The 24,069-nt window shown below is 34.4% G+C and overlaps 1 protein-coding gene across 1 annotated transcript in view; it reads right to left on the bottom strand.

Annotated features, from left to right (window-relative positions):
- Positions 1–24,069, bottom strand: part of LOC114049459 (ryanodine receptor 2) — an 811,539-nt gene that overhangs the window by 353,235 nt on the left and 434,235 nt on the right. The window contains exons 22-25 of the mRNA XM_027870708.1: positions 22,129–22,345; positions 20,644–20,748; positions 16,843–16,946; positions 5,872–5,955 (exon numbers count right to left, since the gene is read on the bottom strand). Coding sequence (XP_027726509.1) covers positions 5,872–5,955; positions 16,843–16,946; positions 20,644–20,748; positions 22,129–22,345 — 510 coding nt within the window. The remainder of the gene's footprint in view (positions 1–5,871; positions 5,956–16,842; positions 16,947–20,643; positions 20,749–22,128; positions 22,346–24,069) is intronic.

Below are 24,069 nucleotides of genomic sequence, written 5' to 3'. Positions count from 1 at the left end.
ATCTCATTGAGTTTTTAAAGCCCTATACAACCTAGCCCTTTCCTACCTATCCAATCTTTTTACATCTTACTGCCCACCCTACTTACAGCACATTACAATGCAGAGAAACTGTCTTCCTTGCTGTTGATTACATGTGATACTGGATCTCATTACTTCAAGCATTTTGACTTACTGTTTCCTAAGCCTAAACTCTATCCCTCCTCATTTCTGCTTCTTACCATCACTGGCTTTCTTAAATTATAAGCTACAGACACAACTTCTTTCAAGAAGCAGTCCCAGTCCTCCTTAATATATATAGATATAGATATAGATATAGATATAGATATAGATATAGATATAGATAGATATAGATATAGATAGATATTGATAAGCATAGACATAGCTATCTACATCTATGCCTACTTATCTATAACTGTATCTATACATTCATGCTATTTTTGTTTGTACATGGTTGTTTGCATACTGCAATATTTTTCTTCAAAGAAAGGTCTGTGTCTCCTTCATGGTCTGAACAATCTACAGTCTACTTCTTAGCTATGTGTACTCAGAATGAAATTAATGAAAAACATAGTTACTTGGATCTGAGATTTAAGTTCCCTTGAGCAAAATTTCACTGAGAACTGCCAAATTCTCTATGTGACTAGCCTACTGCCACCTCATATTAATTTCTAATTTTAGAGTTTAACTACACCACAGATTCATGAATGCTTAGCCATAGAAGATGTACAGAAGAAACAAGACAAATATTTCAAAAAAAAAAACAACTTTTTATTAGCCTAAATGTTGTTGCTACAGAGAACATGGCATGTGTGCTACATTTGGAAATCTCAACGTTCTTAAAGTTTCTCAAAGCTAATTAAAAGCAATTTAAATGGTATGTGGATCTCATGTTAAACATTATCATTCTGAAGATACACTTCCTGAATAACATCCAAGTGAATCAAGCTGAGAAATAACTAAGTAGTATTGTGTTACTATACATCAGCACAAGAAAATGTAAAGTTGCCATTTTTCAGCAAGCTGTTAAAATGTGTGCCTCCTTATGAAATCCACAAACCACGTGATTTCCTTGATGAAAAAATTAGTACTAATTTTTAAAGTCTTTCACAATCTGCAAACTAAAAAAAATGATATAAACTATAAAAATATGAGCCTTAGGACTAACAGAGGAGATTGGCACCTATTACAGGCAAAAAAAAATATCAGAGTAAAAGGCTTTTTTTTAAATTAGATGCTTTCTGTATAAATTAATCATAGGTCTTAGAGTATAAAAATGCAATTTGTTCTGAGATCTTTCTTCACTTTTGGATACAGCAATGGATCTACTATTGCAACAGGCATACCCCTTCCTAGGGTGCAAATCGTAATTTATTCATGCTTTATCATCCTGTGCAATCTTTATATCCTCTGGTAAATTCTTGACAGAAAGGTCCCACCATAGTATTGATTACTTTCCTCTAGGTTTCTTGACATTATAAGGGTACCAATACAGTATATGGAGTCTTCTACCCCTTACTCTTGCTATATGATCAGTCCACCACTTTTCCCAAGCATACATCACATAGGTGATATATTTTATACCACTTTATTGTGTATAATTCATCACTGTATATTTCGTGTAATTTATTTATGCCAACCATCTTTTTCTCCTTTATCCTTTCAATGTTCCAAAATTTTGAATCTTCAGAAAATGCCATGATTTATGACCTCAAAGAATCATCAGAAAAGCACTGATATTAAAAGATCCTTATTTTTTTTTTCAGGGAGAAGCTCAGGGTCAGTAAAGTTCTATGCAATTTTCAAATATAATCCTTGTTCCTACTGAACTCTCTCTTTATTTATATGTGTGTATCACATACATTATACACACTCATACAATGATGAACCAATTCTACGGATTTTCCATCTAACTACATCATAATCTATGCAATTTTTTCCATTTCGTTTTTCCTGTGTGGATAGTTAGACTTAATCTTTTGAATGATTGTGAATCTCACTTAAGAGGTTCTGCAGTGTTCTGGAGATAAATGCAATCAAGACAATTCCATCCACTAATGGAAACAACCAGAATTAAATACATATGGAGAATCCCTTTTCCTTTTGAACTCTTCACTAGACATCCTCTACGACAAGGACAGATACCTTAAGTGAGTATTCTGAACATTCCATCGCCCAGACCCTGTTACTCCTCACCATACATCAGACACCATAATGCCCTGTCCAGGACATGCTCAAAGGCAATACTAAGACCCAATTAAGCAGAACTGAGACTTAGAGTATTCTACTCCTCACCTGCCATCATCAGAAGAATTATTTCCATCACCTTCTGAGACTACTAAGCATGAGCACAGCCTAGCATATTCCTTCTGGATATATCTATCTAACGTCAGCAAACTCAAATCACCTCCTCTTGATTCACAATCTACATGACTGGCTGTCCAAAAACAAGCTGCTCACCCCACTACAACAGCCCTGATTTCTCATTCTCTCGTTCCCATTCACTTTAACCCTGCTCTTCCGATGTACCACTCCAATTCTGCCACTCATCATACCCTCTGGAATTCCTGTTCTTTAATTAAAAAACTTCTTCAATTTAGATCTCTTCCTCTCATGAACCTTTATTTTTTTGTGTTTTTTTTTCAATTAACAAGGAATTATTTTTTCCTCTGTCCTATGTCACAAATGCCCCAAACAAAACTTTTATAACAAATCTATATAGTCAAGTGGGAAGATTAAAACTGGTCCTCTATTATTTCCTTATTGATTCTATTTACAATTAATTGATTTTGTCCTGTAACTGCTACAGTCATGGTTCTCTGTCTCTGCATGTAGTTCAAAATTCAGCTAGCCTGTAATGAGTTAAGTTCTCTTGCTATTTATTCACTGTTCTACCCTTGTCTCAAGGAATTTAGTTACCCTTGGGGGATGCAGGTGAATACTAGGGCATCTGGTCTTACATCTTTACACCACCAAGTTATCCTTCAAGGATGTCTGGTTTGTTTTCCAAAGAACTCTGAGTTAAAGTTTAGAATTTCATTTCTTTCATAAAATATTCTAATTCTGTGAGACACATCATCTCAGCATCACCTGCAAATCACTCTGTGCCACACGATGCCTGTTAACCCACATGACTTCAGTTTCTGAGAAACTTCTTGACATTTATCATTGAGAAGCAGACTAGCTGATTTTGTCCCATGTTAGCCTCATTCTTGCTAATTAAAGGTGGTCTCATCACATACCCAAGCACCTGTGAGTTTGCTTCTCCTGTCTACTATCAATGACCTCAGGATGCAGCTGGGTGCCATAAATCCATTAAAAAGCATTCCTTCAAGACAAAAGGGGGTGATCTGGGTCCCAGTGTGTGTAAACCCCTTTCCTCAATGTAATCATTTATTCCTCACCTCCACGATCCTACCAATCCCATAACTAATGATATGTTTTCTGTTCTGTTCTTTTTTCTACGCTTATAAAAAGGAGTTGCATCTTTAATTCTTTGTCTGTGGCTGGAAACTGAGGTAACCATTGGCCCATTTTATTCTCAGATTACTGATAATAAATTACTGATAATAAAATGTTATCTTGCACAGAGTAACATGTCTCAGTTTACCTTCTCATTAAATTTTACACGTGACACAAGCCCTCACAGAGACTTGGCTTCCCCCAAAGACATTTCATCCCCGGTCACCCTTTCTAGCACTGGTTGTAATCTACACTGGTCTTGGAGGAGGAATTGGTATACTGCATGTCCCCCACTGCCACCATTACTGAGTAACTTCTCTGAGCTTCGCTCTATCCAAATTTATCACCCTGTCCAGATCACAATGGCAGTTATCTACCATTTTCCAAATCATTCTTTGTCCCTTCTTAACTCTTAAGGAATTCAGTTTCTGATTCATAGTCTTCTTCATTTCAATTCCTGCCTTATACTAGGAGACCTCAACATATATGTTGATGTCCACTCAAACTCTCTAATTTCTCAATCCCTCAAACTCCTTAACTACCATCACTTAGTCATCTATATCAACTCACCCACACATTAGGGATGGTCACACCTTTAATATCATCACTAATCACTTGCTCCACGACTGAAAACTCTATAATTCACTTAGATTCATTCATTACATAATTCATTCCACCTCCTTCCCTACAATTAGCCTTCTCTTCTTTTATCTATTCTCATCTCCTCCTTCTCAGCTGAGGATCTTGTCTTATACTTTACTTCAAAAAACAAGATAATTCACCATAAGCTCCTTCTCTTTCTATAACTTTTAAACCTTTTGATATCACCCCTCATCTTCTACTCCTTTACCTCAGTCTCTGATAAAGAGGTGATCCTTCTCCTTGTTAAGGTCAACATATATCCTAGGTCCTGCCCCCTTCTATCTTCTCCAGTAGGTTGCTCCCACCTTAATTCTCCTTACCTATCTTCAATCTCTCTTCAACTACTGATTCCTTCCACATTGCCTTTAAACACAACAAACTTCTCCCATCCTTAATATCCCTTCACTGGACCCTAACATCCTTCTAGGCCACATGCAATATCTCTTCTCCATTTCGAAGTCAAATTATTGGTGGGGGGGAACTGTCTACATATGTTGCATTCAATTCCTCTCCCCTCACTCATTTCTTGATCCTTTTAATACTCAACTTCCGCTCTCTCCAAAATTACCAAGTCCAATAGAGCTTTTGACATTGTTGATCACTCCCTCTTCCTGGAAACTTTGTGTTTTCAAGACACCATTCAGTCTCTCTATTTTTCTAGTACCTTACCATTTTTTTCTAAGTTTCCTTTACTAAATCCTCCATCTCCAGTTCCTGACCTGTAAATACATGCTAAGGCTCTGTCTTCAGCCCTCTTATTATTTTTTTTTTACATTGTCTCTCTTTGTGATCTCAAGGAATCAGTTATCTCCACTATACAGATGGCTTCCAGATCTTCACATTCGGTTTTACTAATTCTCTTGAGCTCTAGTCCCACATTACCACATGTCTATCTATTAGACATTTCAAACTGGATAACCCAGAGGATTCTCATATTCAACAAAATCAGAACAGAACTCACTATCTTTTCTACTAAGCGCATTCCTCTTCTGAACTTCCCCATTTCTATTGAGGACACCATCATCTTTCCAGGCATCCCAGATTCACAGCTTCCGAGTCATCACTAACTCCTCCCTTTATGCCCCTAGATCTATTTAGTTACCAAGTCTTGTCTAGTCTACCTTTAAAATCTGTCTCCTAACCTTTCGAATCCATCCTTCACATGACCAAGGTAATATTTCTAAAATACAGGTCTACCGTGATACTCAAGAAGCTCCAGTAGCTTCTTACTCAAGAAGCTCCCGTAGTTCCCTACTGCCCCTTGATCAAAGATAAACTCCTCCTTTTAGCACCTAAAGCCCTTTACAATCTTATTTCAGCCTATATTCAAGTCTTGTGATACACATTACTTCCCTTTCATACTCTACAGTGAAGCCAAACTTGCTGCTCCTCACACAAAATATTCCACCTCTGTTCTCTCTGCCTTTGCATAAGCACCATTTAAATGTATTCTCTCCTCCCCTTCATTTTTACTGATGTCACCAGCTACCAGTGCCTCCCCATACTCCACACCAAATCACCTTGTTTTTATTTTATACATACATACATACATATATGTGTGGGTGTGTCTGTGTGTATGTACATGTTATTTCCCCCTCAAGGTAAGTTTCTTGAGGACAGGGACTGTTTTGTTTTTGCATTTTTATCCCCAGTGCCTAAGGTCATATATGGTAAACAGTAGGCACTTAATAAATGTTTATTGATTAAATGATTGGACTAAATATATCCCAACTCTATTCAGGTTATCTTAGATATCTGAATTTAACTTACTTCTTTGGAAGCTTCATTTTTTTCACTTTTTCTTCAGCATGCTCATCTGATATTCCCACATGACAGCCTAAGGCCAACAAAGTCCTGGAAAACAAAATTAGAAATAAGTTATACCAATTTCTGTCATATTTGGAAACATGGTGCATAAAAGTATACTAAAGTGAAATACAGGTTCCTAGAACTATACTACAGGAATACTTTACTTTCAGAAAGATCAATGGTTTTTAAATACATTTTAGGACTCTGTAACCAATTGGTGTAAGCGAAGGATCAATGTTTTTCCCTTCCTCTAGATGGCTTTATAAGTCTTCACATTTTCCTAATACTGAACCTGCCCTGAATTACTGGTGTAAGTCCAACTAGGTTGTAGGGCATGCATGATCTTTGTGACATATTTCTGCAATCTCCTCATTAGAACTTTATTTGAAATTTTTGTATCAATATTCATTAGAGAAACAGGTCTATAGTTTTCTTTCTCTGTTTTTCGCTCTCCTTGGTTTAGGTACCAAAATCATATTTGTGGCACAGAAGGAATTTGGTAGGACTCCTTCTTTACCTATTTTTTCAAACAGTTGACACAGTACTGGAATTGTTATTTAAACATTTGGTAGAATTTATTTACATTTGTAAATCCATCTGGTGCTGGTTTTTTTTTTTCTTGTTAGGTAGCTCATTTGTGGCTCGCTCAACTTTTTTTCTAAAATAAAATTATTTAAGTATTCTATTTCCTCTTCTATTAATCTAGACAGTTTATATTTTTGCAATAGCCATCTATTTCATTTAGATTGTCAGTTTCACTGGCATATAATTGGGCAAACACAGCTCCTTATAATTGCTTTAACTTAATATTCATTGGTTGCTCATTCACACTTTTCATTTTTAAGACTGTTAATTTGTTTTTTTTTAAATAAAATTAATCAATGTTTTGTCTATTTTATTGTTTTTTTCTTAATAAAAACAGATTCCAATATTATTTATTATTCAATGTTTGCTTGTTGGTTTTACTTTAGATTTTATTAATATCTCCTTTGATTTTCAGGCTATTTTGGTTTTTACTTGAGGATTTTACATTTATTCTCTTTCTAGCTTTTTTAAAAAAAAATTATATACCCAATTCATTGAACTACTCTTTCTTTTAATGATGTAAGTATTCAGAGATATACATTTTCCCTTAAGTAAAGTTGTGGCTACATCCTACAAGTTTTGGGAGAGAGTAATAAAATAAATAATAAAATAATTTTTATTGCATTGTGAGCTAAAAAGGGTTCGCTTAATATTTCTCTTTTTTTGTTTGTGAGGTTTTTACGTTCTAATACATGGTCAATTTTGGTGAAGCTTCCATGTACAGCTGAGAAAAAAAAGGGATATTCCTTTCAATTCCCATTCACTTTTCTCCAGAGATTTCTCATATCTCTTTTTCCTAAACTTCTATTCATTCATTTAACTTCTTCCTTATATTTATTTTGGGATTAGATGTATCTAGATTTGAGAGGTCTAAATTGAGTTCACCTAATGTTAATTCATTTTAATTTTTACTTCAAGAACGTGGATGATATTCCATTTGGCTCATAAATGTTTAGTACTTATATTACTTCATTGTCCATGGTACATTTTAGCAAAATCTAATTTCTCTGATTGTCTATTTTAATTATGTCTACTTCTGCTTTTGCTTTGTTTGAGGTCATGATTGCTACTGCTCCCTTTTTTACTTCAGTTGAAGCACAATAAATTCTGCTCTAACCTATTATTTTAACTGTGTGTCTGTCTTTCTGTTTCAAATGTTATCTTTTATAAACAAAATACTGTTGGGCTCTGGTTTCTAATCCATTATACACAGACACAGACATACACACACACACACACACACACACACACACACACACACACCCTGTTTTTGCTGAGCCCCTTCCCCTCCAATTTCCTTGCTGAGTAAAATGACCTTCTATACCCAACTGCATTTCACAGATATAGATGTATAGATACACACACACATATGCATATGTGTGTATATGTATGTGTATGTGTGTATGTATATGTACATGTTCTTCTACCTTTAATCTCCCTTTAAACCAGTTCAGATGGAAGTAAAGTCCAAGCACTGCTTGCTCTTCCCCAGCACCCCTCCATTTTACTTTCTATTGTAAACTTTCTTCTGTACCTCTTTGATGTGAAATAATTTTCCCCAGTCTTCCTCTCCCTTCCTCCTTCTTTCAATATATCCTTCTTTCTCAGTCTTCTATTTTTCTTTTGAGATCATCCCAACATAACAGATAGACATTCATGCACTCTTAGTAGACTAACTTTCCTAATATGATAAAATTCTTAGGGGTTACATGTATCACCTTCTTAGGGGTTACATGCATCATATTTGGAATACAATCAGTTTAACATGATTATGTTCCTTATGATTTCTCACTCAGGTTTACCTTTTTATGCTTCTATTGAGTCTTGTATTTGAATGTCAAATTTTCTACTCAGTTCTGGTCCTTCCATTGGGAATGCTTAAAAATCCTCTATTTCATTAAATGTCCATTTTTCCCCTACAGATTATGCTGGATAGGTTACTTTGGGTTCTAACATTAGATCTTTTGGCTTCCATAGCATATTCTAAGCCCACTTCGCCTTTGTCATCATTGTTGCTGTTCGGTCATTTAGTCATGTCCATCTCTATGAGCCCCCACAGTCTTTGCCTATGAGATTTTCTAGATAAAGATACTAGAGTGATTTGTCATTTCCTTCTCCAGTGTGTCCCCATTCACAGATAAGGAACTGAGACAAATAGTGGTTAAGTGAGTATCTGCTAAATCTTGTGCGATCCTGAATCCACAGTATTTGAACTGTTTCTGGTTGCATGCAATATTTTCTCTTTGATTTGGGAACTCTGGAATTTGGCTATAATACTCCTGGGTTTCATTTTGGGTTCTCTTTTAGGAGGTAATCAGTTGATACAGTTTCTATTTTGCACTCTGGTTCTAAGATAGCTAGACAGTTTTCCTTTATAATTTCTTGAAATAAGATGTGCATGCTCTTTTTTTTAATCATAGCTTTCAGGTAATTCAATAATTCATAAATCATCTCTCTTTAATCTATTTTCCACTTGTTTTTTCTCTGACATATTTCATATTTTTATCTATTTTCAGTCGTTTGGCTTTGTTTTATTGTTTCTTGAAATCTCATGGAGCCATAAGTTTCCACTTGATCAATTCTAACTTTTAAGGAGTTATTTTCTTCAGTTTTTGGGCCTCTTTCATCAAACTGTTTATTTTTCTTTTCATAATTTTCTCTCATTTATTTTTCCCAATTTTTCCTCTACCATTCTTATTTGATTTTTAAAATAATTTCATTGCTCTGTTTTTTTATGTCTTGCTTTAGTTCTTCTAGGAACTGTTGTTGGGTTTGTGTCCAGTCTGCATTTTCCTCTGAGGCTCTGCTTGGAGATGCTTTTATGCCATGTCTTGAGCTTCCCTGTCACAACAGTAGTTTTATATGGTCTGGTCATACCCCTGTAAGACCCTTGCAACTAAAAGCACCCCTCTACACCATGGAAGTATGATCTGGAACTGGGTAATGGAAAGTGGAGTTGCCAGATGGTACCTGGTCCTACACTCAGTGATGGCATAAAAATCTTATATAATCTCTTTCTGACCAGGTATTCTATCCCCTTACTATCTCTGAGTTCTGAGTGCTCCTGGCACTGCTGCTGCTACAACTGATAATGTATGTGCCTCCAAAGTCTACTGTTAGTGTCATTTCTGCCATAATATGTTCCCATTCAAACATCACTGCAGTGTCTGCAGACCTTTTGTTCTGTCCTCCCAAGCTGTTCTGGACTCGGGGGGAAAATGATTCACTGTGACCTTTCTGTTGATTATTTCACTTAGAATTCAATTTGACATGCTTTTTAGGGTTGTTTAAAGGGGGAATGTTGGGAGAGGTCAGAAAAAAGTGCTCATTTTACTTCACTACCTTGACTCTACACACCAATATTTATTATTGATATTGGTCTATAGCTCTTCTTTGTTTCATCTTTCCTTGGTTTATGTATTAAACTCATAAAAGGAGGTACATGCTTTTTTTTCGATTTCTGAAAATAATTCATATAGTTTTTATATTGTTTTTTTTTAAATTTATGGAATTCTGCTACAAATACATTACCATATGGAGTTTATTCTTTGCTACTTCTTTACAATTATTTCTATTCCTTTTTCTGAGATTGGATTATTTAAGATTTCTATTTGAAGTTCTGCTACTTTGGGTATTTTATATTTTTGAAGGTAATACTCGCTTTTGTGTTTTAGTTCTCTTACCTAAACTGTACTGATTTTGTTGTGATTTTACTTTCTTCATTTGTTGTTTTTGTTCATTTATTTTCTGTCTTTTTTTTAATAAGATTGGTTCTACTTTCCATTAGCAGCTCCACGTGGTTTGGACTCCACAGAACACAATGCCCCCAAACTGGTTACTCCTTGGTGCCTCCTGCTTCACAGCTTTTCAGTTTCCTTTTTTATGTTACCTTTTCCCCTTAGATTATAAGCTCCTTAAGGGCAGAAACTGTCTTTTTCTTTCTTATAGTGCCCAGCATATAACAGATGTTTAAGAAATGTTAATGAATTGATTTGAAAGGGTTTGTCAATTTTTATTACCTTTTAAAAGAACATTTCTATAATCTTTTTGGCTTCCAATTATCATTGCTAATTTTTAAGATTTCTTCTTTTGTGTTCATTTGTTGGCTTTCTAATTTTTAATGCATATTTAATTCATTAATCATTTCCTTTTCTATTCTGCTAATGTATATTTTTAGAAATATAATTTTCCTCTAAGAAAAATTTACTTCACCTGCATTGCAAAAGTTATATTTTGTTTTCCTTTTGTTTGTATTCCCTGAACTGGTTACTATTTTTATTGCATTATGGTCTGTAAAAAATGTGTTTAGTATTTCTGCCTGTTCATGTTTATTTATAAATTCTCTGGTGCCATAAGTTTCTGAACTCTGATTTCTTCGGAAATTTATTGAAATAAAAAAAAGAAATTTATTGAAATAGATTTTCTCTCGTTTCTCTTTCTCTTTGATTTAACTTAATTAATTAAATTTAATTTCTTTAGAGCTTTTGTGTGTGCCTTATTCTTTAAAGTATCAATAGTTGATGGAAGAAATAAAGATAAAAGCATTGTCTTACAGCAGAAACTTCCCCAGGTCTCAAATCATTCATCTGACTCAATTCAACCCTTTGTCTACCATATGAAGATTTCTTTTTCTGATTTGCCATGCATTCAGCTCTCTGGGTTAATTCTTTCCCATATTTCTAGATGTCAAGTGCCCCTAGGAGCTCTGATTCCCTCTCTCCTCAGTCAAGATGTTGTATATGGAGGTATGACACTTGCTCAGTGAAGTGATCTCCCTGAGCATCAAATTAGACCCATTACAAAGTATCTTTCCTCTTATGGGAGACTTCTTCAGTATTTCCCAGCCCTACTGAATTGAGCTCTCTCCTTTCTTTTTATCTCTTTCAATCCCTCCCTGGGTTAACTCATCCATTTTCTTGTAGCCCCTGTGTTTGTTGATAGGTTAGAGAAGTTATCTTCCCTTTGTTGTTTACTGTGAACTTGATTAAGGCAAGTCCTGCATTCCCTTTTATTTTCCAACTCCCTACTCCCCTTTCACAAACCCTCCAATTTCTTCAATTTAGTACCACAAAATATATTGATTCACTTGTTGGGGAATTTGAGGGTTTTAGTCTATGGAGTTTTAAGCATGCTCCTCTGCTGTCACTTCTATTTCTTTAAATTATATTTCCTACTTTATCCCCTTTTGGAAATTTAGAAAGAAATCTCTTAGTGATTGCTCTGGCCTGTTTTTTTCTTTTAATAATCTCTACAGATGGGGTAATTCTGTTATGCTTTCCTTGGTGGTTATATTTATTTGCATTGACACCTCTTGTTCTTTAGTTTGGGAGGTTTGTAAGGTGAATAATTTGCTCATGTCAGGTTTTTTTTCTTCTTTTTTTTAGGAGTGCTTCACATACCTCTATCCACTTTTTTTTTTTTGCAGAGGTGATTAGGCTCAGATTTGAAGGGTATGCCATTTTTCTAACTGCATCTTGAGTACCTTTTTTTTTAAACAAGGCAATTGGGGTTAAGTTACTTGCGCAGGGTCACACAACTAGTGTCAAGTGTCTTAGGCCAGATTTGAACTCAGGTCCTCCTGATTCCAGGGCTGGTGCTCTATCTGCTGTGCCACCTAGCTGCTCCTCTTTTCTTTTTTTTTAAAACAGTATATTATTTCATTCCATTATAAGGTTTCTGGTGGGTGCAAAATGCTTTGAGTTATTCAAATTTTCTTTCCTTTGTATTGAAGGTCTTTATCCTTGGCACTTGTAGGAGCTACTATATGTCATTGGAATTGCTCAATTTAATCACTGTGTGTCTTAAGAGTTTGAAGCAGAGAGAAGATTCTGGGAAGATGGCGGAGTAGGTCAGAAAACTTTCTGCTCTACAAATTTCCTCCATAGAAAATGACAGAACATTGTCTCAGAGGGAATGCAGAGCAGCAGAAATAAACAAAAGTTAAGGCAAAGCAGATGTTCTCCTAAGGTAACCTAAGAAGACCCCAGGAAAGACCTGACCTCCAGTGGGGAGAGGTTCAGCTGAGTGACTGTAAGTGCAGAGTAAACAAGATAATTAATGTTATCCACTGTTATTTCATAAAGTTGTTACCTTATTGGGCTTCTTCCTTTCTTATCTTGTGGAGATAATAATAATTGGCATACCTCAGGTGCAAAATTCCTTTATTTGGGGGGGGGTGAGGGAAGGGAGGTGAGTTAGTGAAAACTTGAGAAAATGTCTTGTCCTCTAACTTACTTGTCAGAGGACCAATCTTGTACAGGCTGATTCTTATGTATATATTTTGTCTGAATAAAAGTACACTACATTTTAAAGGGTATATAATTCATAAGGAAAATAAATTAACCTTGAATGGAACATAAACATTATACTTTGTATTTTTAAAAAAGTTTGCTTTTCAAGTAGGGACACTGAGAAATAACCATTGCTTAGTGTATAATTCAGAAAAGCAACATTTGCAGGAACAGTGAGAAATGATGAAAATAGATTGATTGTCCATGAATTTTAAAATATAACAAAATATGTAAATTTCACAATAAAGATGCCAAAATAACAGAAGATTTCAGACAAAATGTTTTTAAAAACTGATTTTTTAAAAAATATATACTTCCTCATTTGTATAATTGAGCCAATATTTTAACTTGTACTACCTATCTTATAGAGTTATTTTACCAGAAATACTTTGTAACCTCTTAATACCTATACATACAACAACTAGTTAAATTAGAGAGACAGACTGGTAGATGACCTGGGTTCTGACAGATACATTACGGCTTTGTGAGCCTAGGCATTTCGTTTAATGTCTCAGTTAATATGGTTCTTTAAAATAAACAAATAACAACTCTCTCTAAAATGCTATGTCATTCACGATAAAAAAAAAAAAAACTGGTGCCTGAAAAGTTATGATTAGTTTGGAGCAAAGTAGTGACTACTAAGCAGCTATTCCAAGACATTTACAAGAAAAAAAGAAAAATTGAAGTAATGAGAAGAGATCTACGCTGCTTGCTGAAGAAAAATAATATATTATGCTAGGGACATTTTTCTTTTTAAGTTTAAACATTAGTTCTCCTTGTAATTTAAAGTTCCTTGAAGGTAGGACTAAGTTTTCTTTGTTTTTTTCCAAAAGCATGTTAAGGTACCTCCTATATATGAGGCTATTTGTGGCAAAGAAACTTTAATGTGACATTTCAACATTTGGACCAATTTAATTAAAAGCTGAGTATGAACTCAGAGAAGAGACCTAACGGTAACCAATTTGAACTTGTTAGGAACTGAGCTTTATCAATTAAACAACAATACATTATACTGCTTTCATTTAAGTCAATTCCTGTCTTATAAGGATGGGGATAGGGACTGAACATGTGATTTGATTGGTAGAGGAAACTTCTAGATTTAAAAAAAAAAAACCCAAACCTCCCTATGCCAATCAATCAATTTGACATCTTCTCTTCAACTTTTAACCCTAGCATTACCTCCTAAAATACTAAGAGGTTAAACAGGCCTTGAACACAGTGAATTTAATGTATTTCTACTTTATTTTTAATAACTATATTTTATGGAAAAAAATAGTGGGATTAAAGCACAGCACATATAGACCTTTGCATTCCAAGGTCTATCTCAAATGTAGCTCATAAGTCAGATCATAGATCTAATGGGGATAGGATCTGAACCCCAAAAAGGAAAAGATCGTGTCTTTGGGATCTGGACCTCAAAAAGGAAAAGCCCTGGACTTTCCCATATGGTCAAATCTCTGGTGTTTTTCAGAGGCTATAATCCTATCAATTGGCCTTTCTTTATTGCCTATGCCCAATCTCCCAATTCTCTTTTACCCTTAACCGAGCCTAGCCCTCCATTGTCTTACCTCCCTATTTCCCCCCTCCCCTGCACTTCCCCCCTTTAATCCTTTCTAGGCTCCATTATCCCTTGGCCATGTGGTCCAAGTCCCTGTACTTCTATTACCTCACAGTCACCCTAGCTTACTGGCCACTCCCAATCAGTTCCTCCTTAGATCCCTCCTCTGGTTATCCTAGACTACGTGGCCACTACTAGATCCTTCCCACAGTCTTTCTGTATATAAGGTCCATCTGGTCTCCATTAAGGGGCTCAGATTCTGAAGATCTGGCCTGCTTGCATTAGTGATACAAATGCTTAGATGCCTTAAGAATCTGGACAATATGGCTAATCTTTAATAAACTTTGTTTTTGGGTGAAAGAAGGCTTGAGTCCAATTCATTCCAGCAGAACCCATGTGTCATGATTTTGGGGTCCCAGTACCCCTAAACTTCTAAACCTCAACAGATCCACTGAAGAACTAAAATGTGGGAGTCATCTGCACAGACGTGATAACTGAACTGAGTAGTATGAATAACATTACTAAAGGAAATATTTATGCATAAAAAGAAAAGGGTCAAGGGAATAAGCATACTCAGGAAACACGAGAAAGAAAAACATGCAAGAATAATTTTGTAGAAGATGCATAATAAAAGAATATTAAGGAGCAGAAGATAGTGAATAATGTTAAGTACAGCAGAAAGTTCAATAGAAAGAACTCCATTGGATTTACCAATTAAGCAGACATTGATTGCTTAGAAGAAAGCAATTTCAATAAAAGAACAGGAAAAAAAAGGCAGAATGCAGGGAATTCAATGACAGAACAGTGAGTAAATTAAGGAAGAAGCAGTAAAGATTAACTTCTAGAAGTCTGGTAGGAAAGAGGAGTGAAAACAATATTTAATTAACATATAAATTATAATAATGCAAGTCTTAAATTAGCCATCTTTCATAGGACTGGCTTCACAAGTTAACCAAATAAAAAGTTTACATTGTATCCTTACCTCATCCAAAAAAAGAAAAAATAATTTAAGATATTAATCTAGATGGATAAAGTAAGCTATCTGTACCTTAAGGTCACAAAACTGTAAGGCTTTATGGATAAAAAAAATCATACATGTTGACAAATCTATCAAGAATACTTTCTTGCTTTTTCTCAATTTAAAATATTCTATCATCTAATATTATTATAACATGCACAAAATAATTTGGCAAATTTCACAAGGTCATTTTACAAGACTTTTGAAAATTAGTCTTTCAAATAGCTTCACATCCCTAAAAAGAGAAATGAGAAATAAAAACCCAATCCTGTGGAAAGACAAGCATACTGACACACTATAGACAGAATTGTGAATTAGCCCAATCACTCCAGATAATAATTTGGAATTATGCTAAGAAAGTGCCAAAAATATTTTTATCCTTTGACCCAGAGTTCTCATTGTTAGGTGTATAACATGAGGGGGCCACAGATGGAAAGAAATATTGATCAAAATACTCATAGCCACAGTTTTTATGGTAGTAAAAATATGGAAAACTTAGTAAATCCCACTGATTGAGTAATAACTAAGCAAACTGTGATATGTAAATATTATGGAATTATTAAGACTGCCATAAGTGATGAATATGAAGAATTCAGGGAAACATGGCAAAGCTCATGTGAACTAATGAAGGAAGGAGAATCATGAAAGCAAAATATATGGTAACTACTACAATATAAATGGAAAGAAATGCTTCTGGAAAAAAAGAAAATAAAAAAGAAACTAAAATCTTTATGATTACCAAGCTTAGACTCAAAGAAGAGATGAGAAAATGTACCTCTTCCCTTATTTGCAGAGATGGGGAACTGTAAGTGTGGAATGCTACATATTTCTGTCAGTCAAGGTTGATATGTTAGTTTTGCTAAACTATTCTTTTTTATTCCTTCTTCTTCTGTTACAAATAATACTCAAATGTAAATAGCTTTTTGCACATTGTTTCCTCCCTTAAAATATGAGTTCCTGGAGGGTGGGGATCATGTTTTTGCTTTTTTTTTTTTGTATCCCTTGCACTTAGCACACAGTTCCTGGTACCTAGTAACTGATTAATAAATGTTTGCTGAGATTCGTGGTGGTGGTGGCGATGATGATGACAAGGGATGGATCACTGGGTAAGAGAGGAGGATAGAGATGAAATTGTTATGAAAGTAAATTATATTAAAATAAAATTAGCCTTCTCATAATATAAGCAACTCATATTAATATAAAGCTTGTGGTTTAAAAAGTGCTTGCCGGATAATATACCTGTAAATTGAGTAGTATATTAAAAGATACACTAACATAACATTACCAGGAAGGTTAAAAAAATCAGATTGGTAGAAAAATACCCAGTTTTATAAAGAAGTATAAAGTCAAATACATTATCTATCCAGTCTGTTATGGATCATGTGAAACCTGAATCATCAATAATCTAACATAAAATTACAACTTTTTTCCCCCTTTTTCCTTACAATGCAAGTATAGAATATAGCATGCAGGAAACTTACTTTAGGGTCTCAAGAGACATCTGTAAATTGTAATTGCGTTCCTGTTCTGGAAGCTTAGAGAATTCTACCAAGCAAGGGTGTTGTCTCTTGTTGTCATCCCTGACCTGAAAAACAGTAGGTAGTTAGTATAAGTTGCCTCAATATTTTAAAGCAATGATAGGGAATATATAAAACTTAAAGGGAAAAATAGTCAGGATATTCCAAAAACAATGTTATTGTAAAAACTACCACCATTCCAAGCCTACAATATTTTTTACAGAAAGATTATGTAAATGGGTAATATCTAATTTCTACTTATGTCAGGAATCATAATTTATACCTTCCCCTTTTTAAATAAGGTTATCAAACTTTTGGATCTTCAGTTTCTATTTGGTCACAGTACTGTTTTTGTTTTTAAATTTTATTTTATTTTATTTTCAGTTCCACACTCTTTCCCTCTACTTTCTCTCCTTCTAGCTCTTTGAGAAGGCAAGAAAAACAAAACCCATTACAAATAGGTATAGTCATACAAAAACTATTTCCCCATTTGCCATTTAAGAAAGGAAAGAAGGAAGGAAGGAAAAAAAGAAAGAAGGAATATGTTTTGATCTGTACTGTGAATCCATCAGCTTTGTTTCTGGAGGTGGATAGCATGTTTCATGGATAAGCCTTTTGGAACTGTGGTAGGTCATTGTGTTGGACAGAGTTACTAAGTCCTTCAAAGTTGATTATATCTTTACAATATTGCTATTACTATATAAATTGTACTTACTCTGCTCATTTCACTTGGCATCAGTTCATACAATCCTTGACAGGTTTTTCTGAAACCATCCCCTTCATCATTTCTTACAATACAATAGTATTACAACACAATCATATGCCACAACTTGTTCTGTCATACCCTAACCAATTAGCATCCCTTCAGTTCCCAATTCTTTGCCACAGCAAAAAGAACTGCTGTAAATATTTTTGTACATATAGATCCTTTTCTTTCTTTGATCTTTTAGAAATACAGATCTAGTAGTAGTATTTCTGGGTCAAAGGGAAAACACAGTTTTATAGCCCTTTGCTCATACCTCCAAGTTGTTCTCTAGAATGGTTAGACCACTTCAAAACTCCACCAAATGATAGTGCATTAGTGTACCCATTTTCACATATCCTCTCTAGCAATTGTCATTTTTCTTTTCTGTCTTCTTAGCCAATCTGATGTGAACCAATATGACTCTACTTTGTATGTGCTGCTCTGCCTGGTTTCAACTCCATGTAATGTATCTCCTGTACCATTATTTTCATTATTTTATGAATGTTAATAATAATTAATAATTGTTTGTAAGATTCTACAGAGAATTTAACATCATATCTTATTGTTTACCTTTTGGCAGGCATCATCTCACTATCTGGCAAGTCAGTCAAATGTCTGCTAAATACGGCATTTTCTAGGATCCTTCGGTTTTCTTGATATGAAAAATAATTTACACTGGTTAAACTTTTTAATAAAATTATCGTAAGTGCAGGTGTCACTTTTAAATTCATTTCCCATCTTTGTTCACCAATTATTTGTTTAAATATTTCAGAATCACATTGTTTCAACTGTATGATAGAACTTTTTATCATTATTCTGATCTTAATTTTAGCAAGCTGATGCTCTGATAACTGGAATAACTTCAACTTCAGTAACAAGTCTTTCCTAATCTGTTAAGATATAATCCATTTATAACCCATTTTAGCTTTTTTCAGTGTCATTTGGTGGTTGTCATGGCCAATATCTGACAATTATTTTAATAAAGTATTCATTGCATAAAGGCATGAGGCTTCAGTGTAATCTATAAATCTTTGGCCTCTCCCATTCTTTATTCCTGAATCATGCTTTATATTTCAATAATCTCTATCAGAGAAGACTTGTGGAAAGACAAACACACTAATGCACATTGAGTAGAGACACAAATTTGTTCAAACAGTTTGTAAAGTAATTTAGAGTCAGACCAAAAACGGTCCACACTCCTTAATCCAGAAATACCACTTCTAAGCACATACTCCAGAGGTCAAAGACAGCAATAAAAAATTCATATATACCAAAATATACATAGTAGCACTTTTGTGGCACAAAGAAGTATCAGTCAGTCAATAAGCACTGATTAAGTCATTAAGCACCTACTATATCACAGGCATTGTGTTAGATACTAGGGATACAAAGAAAAAGACAGCACTTCTCATCAAGGAGTTTACAATCTAATGTCAGGAAGGGAGGTAACAAGCAAACAAATATGTACAATAAGCTATATTCAGGATAAACAGGAAATAATTAACGGAGGCAAGGCACTAAAATTAAGATTTATTGGGGAAGGCTTCCTACAGAAGTTATCATTTTAGTTGATACTTAAAGGAAGCCAAGAGGCAGAGATGGGGAAGGAGAGTATCCCAGGCAGGAGGAACAGGCAAAAAAATGCCTGGTGCTAAGAGATAGTATGTCTTATTTGTGGAATAGCAAAGAGGTCAATGACACTGGATCATAGAGTATGTTGGGGTGGAGGATGTAAGATAGAGGTAGGTTATCAAGGGCTGGGAATATCAGAGGATTTTTTATTTGATCCTGGAGGTGATAGGAAGCTACTGGGGTTTGGGTAGAGGGGTGATGTGCTCAGACCCGCATTTCAGGAAAATCACATTGGAGTCTGGAGGATAGAATAGAAAGAGGAGAGACTTGAAGCAGGTAGATACACCAGCAGGCTATTACAATAGTAGAGATGTGAGGTGATGAGGGCTCGCACCAGCATGGTGGCAGTGTCAGAGGAGAGCAGGGGGTGTTTTTGAGAAATGTTGTAAAGGTAAAACCCACAGGCTTTGGCAACAGATTAGACAAAGAAAGGGGAGAGATAACGAGGAGCTGGGCATGAAGCCTTGGTGGCAAGCCTGGGGTACTAGAAGAATGGTAGTACTATTGACAATAACAGGGAAGTTGAGACAGGGGAGGGTTTAGGGGGAAAGATAATGATTTCACTTTGAAATAGTTTCAATTAAAGCATCTGAGTTATAACACTTGTCTTAGCACACAGGCAAATCATTTGTTCACTCTATGCTTCAGCTACTCATCTGAGAAATAAAGTAAGAATTTATTCCAATATCTACTTTACCAAGATGTATAAATTGGTTTGACACTTTAAATACTCTGGAAACTTGAAATAAAAGTAGTATATTAATGAGAATATTATAATTCTACTAAATAAGTCAAGGATTAAGTTATATATAGGATATGAATGTATAAGAATGAATTAATTTATGATTATGACATGATAAATTCAGAATATAAAAAACAGAAAAACATTTACTTCTCATTTCTTATTTTATCTCTCATGTGTAGAAACTGAGAAGGTAAAAGCTGCCTTTGTCTTTAGCAGAATGGCTATTATAATAACAAAAAGGGATCAAGTGGTCAGGCTATTAATAAAACAAGTAAAAAACTCAAATGAATGGCAAAAAGTGATATTGAATTTGGAAAATATAAATTTTCCAATACAATAAGACATTATAAATAGTTAAGTGAGAAAACAAAACTTGTCTTTTCTACTTCTAAATTATATTTTTGAACATTTTTTCTCCCCAAATAATTAAATTTAAAATCAGAAAAGTAATTAATCCCTCAATCATCATGCTAATAGCCATTCCCTTTATTAAAGAAAATAATTTTTCAAAAATAATGTTTTATATTTTTCATTTAATTACTTATGGATGGAACTTAGTAAGCGGAAGGATGAGTAATAATGAGTTCTGTTTTTCAGAAAGATTTATCAATAGAATGTTAAAATTAATTCCAAAATCATGTACCGGTCCATACTGCCAGCCAAGTTCAATTTTATTCATAACCCATAACTCATGGATGTTCTCAGCTAGTTTTTCTCTGATTCTTTCCAGATGAGGAGGCAAAACAATCTAAAAGAAGAAAAAAGAATACATTTTTAATTACTTCAATAAAGTACCTGACAGTTGTTCTTACCACTAATTAGAAATAAGGGGAAAACACTGTATATAAACTCCACTGGTAAAGGGAGCTCCAAGAGGAGGAAACACTCTCAATAACATAGATTGGCACCTTATTTGCAATTTATATTCTTAGTCAAGTGGATTAGATTGAGTGATTTGTCCAGAGTCACACAGCCAATAAGTGACAGAGGTATGATTTTTAAGCTGGCTCTGACAGCAGTTTTCTGTCTACTATTTCACAGCTGCTTTACCATTAATTACATTAATCAAAATGAATGTCTTATAAGCCATTAAAATTATTGAAAAAAGAAATCCCAAATCAGACATTCTTTGGATAATACAGTTTAGGCTTTTTATTTTTTATTTTTTGTAACAGGTTTAGCTTACCATGTAAATTAATGAGCAAAAGTCGAATAAAAGGAAAAGCAAGAGACACATGAGACCCCATTATTGTAAAGCAGTGAAAGTCTGGGGAATCAAGCTACCTGGAGGCTGTACTTTCTGTGAGGTGTATGCACTTGACCAAGTCTTTACATTGGAATGTGCTCTAGGCTATCTGAGACTGCAGACACACTGTATAGTAAGGATATTGGGTAATGGTGACAGTCACAAGATTGGTAACAGCAGAATTCTTAACACTGTTTGAGACTTTCCCTCTTCTTTCAAACATACTAATGTCAAAGGTCATGAGACCTTGGCACTTATTCTCATGGGAACCTGACAACTTGTCAGTTTTAAGCTATGTAAAACAGCTAGTGTTATCTTTGTTAAACTACAACTATTAAAATAAAATCATTTATGCTTGATAGGCATGCCATATATATATATATGTATATCACCTGAAAACAATATTTTGGGTTTTGTTTGTTTTACTACTTGATTAAAGAACCCAAAGGCAAGCAACAGATGAAGAGATGAAAAATGGACAAGTAATTTAAAAGACCTTGAAAGCCAATCTCATCTCACTAGTGACTTCTATATAACTTCAGGCTTCTTAATCTACTTCTCTGAGACAAATATACATTTAATCATATGACATATACTCTGCATTCCTTTAGAGTTTTAGATTTGTTATACTCAAATGCTATATGTTTTTAACAACAGATTCCACATAACAATATTAATATAAAAATTTTAAAACTAACAACATAACAAAATTGTACTGTCTATAAGACAAAAAAGTGCTGATTGAATATATGTCTATTTTATACATTAAAATTTTTAAATATTGTTTAATGGCAAATAAAAAGTGAGATAACTGGAAACAGAAATGCCCTAGAGAATCATTGGCTTAAAGAAATGCAAAGTGTTTTAGAAGGTTTTTCATACCTGGCTAGTATCCACAGGGATTGGTGTGAAGGCTGCTTGTGATAAAGAAACAGTAGGGCCAAGCAGATCTCTTGAGTATGTTCGGTCTTGCTTGTATTCTCGACTATGCTCCACTTTCAATTTTTCTTTTGGCAGGACAGCTTCAAAACAAGGAGCATAACCAGTTGGAGGAAGGAATTTGAACTCTCCATGTCGACCCCCAAGGAGAAAACGTACCCTGAAAATCAAGAAACAGTGGAAAATTATAATTCTGACACAAATATGAATACTTTTACTCTTAGAAAGATAATAAGTTAAATCCTAATATATAATTAGTGTTATCTGGAGTTACCATCTTTATAATCATTAAATAATCAATCAAATTCTCTTTAGTGCTTAAGACTTTTCCTAATAAATTAGAGTACAAATCATTACTCCCATCAAAAGGCAAAAGTGTCAGATTCTGTGGATGTGGATGAATCAGTGAAAATTCATTATTTCCACTGGATAAACAACTTGAAACCCATGTATTCTTCTCTTAGAAGCAAAAAAAAACCAAAACAACCAACCCAAACACATACGTATATGCCAACAGGCAACATGGGGCAGTGGTAAAAAACATTAGAGTAAAAAAATCACAAAACTTGAATTGGCATCCTACCACTGGTATTTGCTGGCTATACAAACATAGACAAGTCATTTAAACTATGAACCTCAATTTTATGATCCATAATCACAATCATCCATAATCATGCCTGTACTACTTACCTCACAGTTGTTTGAGGATAAAATTAAAAAATGTTTATGAGTGTACTTTGTTAACTATAAAGCACAAAAAATGTAAAGCATTGGTAGTAATCTGTTTAAGTTTACACATGGACAAAATACTGGACAACATGGGATACAAAATAAGTTAGATGCTTCCCCACTGGCCATGATTCCAATGAAATATTGTCAAGGCCTCAATATTAATGTATATATACCAAAAACCAAGGTAATGATATTCTTGGCCTTTGGAAAGTCTTCAAACCAAAAGATTCTCTTAAAATCTTTTCAGAGTAAAATCATTATATCAACAATGGAGGTGTGACTCTCAAAGATTTCAATATCCATTCTTTTTAATCTTGCATGCAAAATATGGACAGTTTTATGCAATGCTGTCCCAGTAGAGGACATCCCTTTTTGCCAAATTAAGTTTGGTTTAAAACCTGTAAGGTAAGCTTTAACGAGACATTTACGTGTTTAAGGTTTACAAAGTGCTTTCCCTATATTAGTTTATTTCAGATTGTCCACCTGTAACTTCCTTTTTTTTCCTTTAAATATCTCATTTTAAGTCTACAGTATTTAAAACTGGTTAGTTAATCCAATTACAGTATATCTGAAGAGTTCTTACTTCATTAGACTGTCTTATTGCAAAGTGACCTTAAAATTGTATTTCTCTTGTAATTTTCATCTTTCGTTTAAATTCTATCTTCACCCAATAAAAAGGAAAGGGGAAAATGAGAAAAAAAGACAAATTTTTGAATGAACATACTAGAAGTTTTAAGAAATAGTATTGGCCTGTTTTCTTATAGATACAGGAAAAAGTTCTAATGACAAGGGAAGGAATTTTTCTTGGCTTCTTTCCCTTCTTTTCAAATGCTGCTTCTTGACCTTGACTGATAAACTGCAAATAACCTCCCAAACATTAAAAATTAAGCTTCATTACTCAGTAAAGTTATGATGGATCTATATTACTCAAAGTCTATAAGAAGTACCTATATATTTTCTACATGAAAGTGGCACAGTGGATAAAGTACTGGTCCCGGGGTCAGTTCAAATCTGGCCTCGGAAATTTATTAGCTGTGTGACCCTAGACAAGTCACTTAACATCCATTTACCTTAGCTTCCTCACCTGTAAAATGGGGATAGTAATAGCACCTGCCCTTCAGGATTGTTGTGAGGATCAAATAAAATAACAAT

This window comes from Vombatus ursinus, unplaced genomic scaffold (assembly GCF_900497805.2).
Source record: "Vombatus ursinus unplaced genomic scaffold, bare-nosed wombat genome assembly UNPS02014798.1, whole genome shotgun sequence".
Classification (NCBI taxonomy): Eukaryota; Metazoa; Chordata; class Mammalia; order Diprotodontia; family Vombatidae; genus Vombatus; species Vombatus ursinus.
Note: the sequence above shows the minus strand (reverse complement) of the source record. Positions and strands in the feature narration are given on the sequence as shown.